Source organism: Aulostomus chinensis, chromosome 10, assembly GCF_037954235.1.
Source record: "Aulostomus chinensis isolate RoL2024-O1b breed Wild chromosome 10, RoL_Achi_v1.0, whole genome shotgun sequence".
In the NCBI taxonomy this organism is placed as follows: Eukaryota; Metazoa; Chordata; class Actinopteri; order Syngnathiformes; family Aulostomidae; genus Aulostomus; species Aulostomus chinensis.
In genome coordinates this window covers 28,179,253-28,183,757 of record NC_141329.1, presented here as the reverse complement: position 1 = coordinate 28,183,757, position 4,505 = coordinate 28,179,253, and the positions used below count along the sequence as shown (strand labels likewise).

At 46.4% G+C, this 4,505-nt stretch overlaps 1 protein-coding gene across 1 annotated transcript; it reads right to left on the bottom strand.

Annotated features, from left to right (window-relative positions):
• On the bottom strand, positions 1 to 2,953 carry LOC147255136 (actin, cytoplasmic 3-like). The gene is made up of 6 exons (XM_086216848.1): positions 2,662 to 2,953; positions 1,754 to 1,899; positions 1,363 to 1,593; positions 601 to 1,039; positions 347 to 525; positions 1 to 243 (listed from the first exon to the last, which is right to left on the bottom strand). The coding sequence occupies exons 1-6, from the start codon at positions 2,840 to 2,842 to the stop codon at positions 106 to 108; spliced, it is 1,314 nt and encodes a 437-aa protein (XP_086072974.1). The 5' UTR covers positions 2,843 to 2,953; the 3' UTR covers positions 1 to 105.
• Positions 2,954 to 4,505: the final 1,552 nt, after the last annotated feature.

Here is a 4,505-nt window from a genome sequence, read left to right as displayed (position 1 = left end):
ATTCCTGTCGCCACGTACAAGAAGACAATTCAACGACTTGTGGCTCAGAACAAAAAAAAAAACGATGAATTGCCATTTCATCTACATGTTGATGAGAGCGTTGGATCAGTAAAACTTCCAGTGGACGGCAGACGGGCCGTTCTCCTCGTACTCCTGCTTGCTGACCCACTGGGAGGTGAAGAGCGAGGCCAGGATGGAGCCTCCAATCCAGACGGAATGCTTACGCTGTGGGGGGGCAAACATCTGGAAAACACACAAAACCTGTTTGAATACTGAAGCAGTTTGCCCCTAAACGTAGCTCCGAATTTTTACACCGACCAAATGCTTCTGTTCAGCCTCAGCTCACCTTGACCTTCACTGAGGGGACCAGGCGTTCAGTCTCCTGCTGCATCCTGGTAGCGAAGCCCCGGTACATGGTGTTACCTCCGGACAGCACAGTGTGGGCGCACAGGTCCTTATGGATGTCGTGGTCACACTTCATGATGCTGTTGTAGGTGTCCTTGTGGATTCCACCGGACTCCACACCTGAGATCAGAAACGCTGGGTATTTATTGTACGTTCTTGATCTTTGACCTGCAGCATGTCAACCAGGAAATATACCGAGAAAGGAAGGCTGGAAGAGGGCCTCTGGGCAACTGAAGCTCTCGCTGCCTACGGTGATGACCTGTCCGTCAGGGAGCTTGTAGCTCTTCTCCAGGGACGAGGAGGCGGCAGCTGTGTTCATCTCCTGCTCAAAGTCCAAGGCGACGTAGCAGAGTTTCTCCTTGATGTCGCGCACAAGTTCCCTTTCAATTAAGGTGGTGAAGCGGTAGCCACGCTCTGTCAGCATCTTCATGAGGTAGTCTGTAAGGGCACAGCCGGCCAAGTTGAGGCGCTGGATGGCGTGGTGCAGAGCCAGACCCTCGTAGATGGGCACTGTGTGGGTTACACCATATCCAGAATCTATGGCGATACCGGTGGTGAGACCAGAGGCGAACAGGGACAGCACAGGCTGGCTGGCAGTGTACATGGAAGGGATCATGAGGTTCTCGAACATGATCTAAATGAGAGAACAGTCAGAGGACAGCAAGGGGTTCCTTCCGTCTGAATAGCCCAAGAATGCAGCTTTTGTTTCTTCTGTTTTGTAACAAAAATTAGCTTTGTGATAAACACAAATGAATGTCTATTTTCCAAGAAGTAGCGGCCCAAGATGGCCGACCCACTGGCGCCAAAGCAAACAGGTCATGATGCCAATGAGCTTCCTTCGGGGTAAATTACACCTCTGGATTCTTTCGCGCAAAGCCGCTCCTGGGATGTTTATTCCCACATTTGGAGCTGAACTCTGGATGATGTCGTAGTAGTGGTGTTGTAGGTGGTGTATACCTCCATCATCTTCTCCCTGTTGGCCTTGGGGTTCAGAGGGGCCTCTGTGAACAGGACCGGATGCTCCTCGGGGGAAAGTCTCAGCTCAGTATAGAAGGTGTAATACCAGATCTTCTCCATGTTGTCCCAGTCCATGATGACGCCGTTCTCCACGGGGGACTTCAGGGTGAGATAGTCCCTCTTATCCTGTGCTTCGTTACCAACATAGCCATCCCTCAACCCCACCACCCCCTGGGCAAAGGTTAGAGGAAAACTTAAAATGCTTCAACAGCTGCCTGTTGTAATGTTCTAGATCAATATTGGAACTATTATAGTCATTTCGGTTGACTTTTTTGTCGTAAGAACATGAAAAAACTAGCTATAGCTTGTTCGTCACTTGCACAGCACTCACCTGATTTTTGGGCCAACCAACAATGGACGGGAAGACAACAGTCGGACTTTCATCTCTGTTGAAACCCACTTTGCATGTGTCAGATCCGATATCGAAAACCAGCTTGTCAACTTCATCTCCCATGGTTGAACTCTTCAGAGAGAGACCTAAAATGTAGAAGGCCTCAACACAGGTACACGTGTGATACTACTCACCAACAAGGACGAAATATCTTGAGTCTGAGTAAGCTCATAATATCCACGTCATGTATGTGTCATGTATGTGTCATGTGCTGGAACCACAGTTCGAATTCCGTCCACAAGTACAACAGAGTTTGATAAAGAAATCCACTTGTCAGGAAAGCCGACTGTTGTATTTAGATCTTGTGGATTCTCATTTTTCAGTGACTGTTTTCCTGGAATACATAAATCCTGGCTAGCATCAGCACTGAGTGATAGGATTGTGCCTATGATTTATAAAACAAACCCTCATATAAAAATCTGTCAAAAAGTAATATAGTGTAACAGCTTTCATGGAGTTTGGTCGAAATTAATAACAGAATATAGCGAGCATGCAACATTTTCTCACGTGTGATAAAATGACTGTATTTTGGGTTCAACGTTAGCTTCAGCAGCTAATTGGCTAAGCTAACGTTTGCCTGTAACTGCTGTATCTCCTTGACTGACTGATGACGTTCCATGTTGTTGACCAAGTACATGTACTGGCTATCATCATTCACTGCGTTGGCAGTCAGTTGTGGGTCTCAGCCCCTAAAAGGATCTCTACAAATTTATACAAATAATAAAAGTACTAAAATAAAACAGGCCAGCTAAAAACATGCGTTCAGAAAACTGAACACTAAGGCAGATTATCCTCAGCGGTGTGTTTATCTGTCAAAAGTGGAAGAGGATCTTCGCCTGGGCATGTACCTGAGAACAGACCAGCCCCCTTACACCCCCCCACAAAACAAGGGGGCTTGAGAGAAGAGGCCATTTCCAGCCAATCAAGCAGCCTCCGACCGTGGCGCTCAGCCGACCTCGTGCCCCACAACTGAGGGGTGGGCCGGGGAGACAATGATCTGGGGCTCAGGGGTGGGGGCTCTGAAGTCATTGAGGACGGTAATATTATGCAGGGTGTTCACACGATGGAGTACAAGCTTGAACAGTTCAGCCTCTGTTTTGACTTTAAACTTTAGTGTAAGTTTTCCCTCGAATAAATCACTTTAATGGAAAACAAGAGAAGCGTAATAACTGAGGTGGTTTTTCTGATCGTGGTGAATTTTGTTTTAGACTTTAGACCTTCATTCCAGATTCTGCTTCTTCTGCTTTACACCATAAATAAATGTGAAATGCAGCGATATATTTTATTTTCATGTCCACATATTTTCCATGACCTCGCGCTCTAACAGTCAACAAATCAATACCAGATATTATTACAACGCGGGACAAATAATTCGGTCCTCATTTTATAAAATATTAGTGGTTTTCCTCTCTTTTATGAATACATTAATGCTAAAATCTGTCATTTTTCCTGTAGCTATACCAGATACGTGACGTGCTTATGCTTGGTGTTGATGTGGAGTCACCTGGTCACATGACATTGAAGCAGCTGATGTTTGAAGATGAGTTCCATTTAAATATTTATGTAAACTACAATTCCTGCCAAAAAGAAAACCCAAAACAGCGACAAACCAGAAGTTGTACAACTTTTTTTTTAATCTTAAGTCAAAGTGAAGGAGTGCATAGAGGATGTAGATTCTACCAGATGGTGACTTTGGGCGCTTGGCTTGAAAATAATTTCCCACAATTGAAGCAGTTACTTCCTGGCGACCTGTCCAGGGTGAACCCCGCCTCTCGACCGTAGACGCTGGGATAGGCTCCACCCCCCGCGACCCTTCATAGAAAGGAATAAGCGGAAGACGATGAATGAATGAATGAATGAAGCAGTTCCTTCCCCTTGCGTTCGTAACACAAGTGTGTCAGGTTCCTACTGTACTGGGTCCACAGCAAACGCTCAAATCCCAACCGTCAGAGGCGTCACCGGCTCCAGCTGCTCTGATGCTCACTTGCAGTGAATGTAATGTCGTCCAGATGTTGGCTTCCAGCTGCTGCAGATGTGTCATGCTGAGAGGGAAACTGGGGTGAGAAAAGGGGAGTGTGTGTATGTGCATGAGGGAGGGAGGGGGGGTGTTTTGTTGATTCCTGTCACATGCCAAGGAAACATCCTGAGATGAGATCCCCAGCTAACAGGTCGGGGAGGAACAACACAGGAAGTTCGCTGTTCAGTCTGGAAATCCTAGAGGACATGTTGGTGTGGTCAGTGGTACTGGGTAACACACAGTGGCAGGTGGGGAGTGGTGCAGTCATCAAGCAGAATCTTTTATGTTACAATCCTGCAAAAACTCCTCTCATTTGCACGCAACTGGAAAGAAAAGGGGGAGGAGAGAGAGACAGAAGGAGGGGGAGAGAGAGCCAGCTGCTTGGCTGGGGGCATGTCAGCACTTGTCAGGAGGATGCGGAAACAAGTCAAGTCACACAGGAGCTGTAAACCAGATATCAAAATAAAAGCATATTGACCGCGTGAGTAGAGAAGAACTGGTATCTGAAACGCATCCCAGGCACAAACAATCCAACTCTGATGGGGTGGCGGACTGATAACTGCGTAACTAGATTGACCATTGACAACATACAAAAAAAAGGTTTACAACTTTGGATTTTTTTTTCGTTAAAAGCAGATTTTTTTGGTTGCACTGTTAATAATTTCGGATTAATGG

Bases quoted from the DNA above. Each gene is read 5' to 3' on its own strand.
- LOC147255136 (XM_086216848.1), bottom strand. From the start codon at position 2,842: ATGACTTCAGAGCCCCCACCCCTGAGCCCCAGATCATTGTCTCCCCGG. The intron at 1,040-1,362 runs GTATACACCACC...TCTCTCATTTAG, and splicing joins ACAGGGAGAAGATGATGGAG to ATCATGTTCGAGAACCTCAT. The intron at 526-600 runs GTATATTTCCTG...TTCTGATCTCAG, and splicing joins CTTCCAGCCTTCCTTTCTCG to GTGTGGAGTCCGGTGGAATC.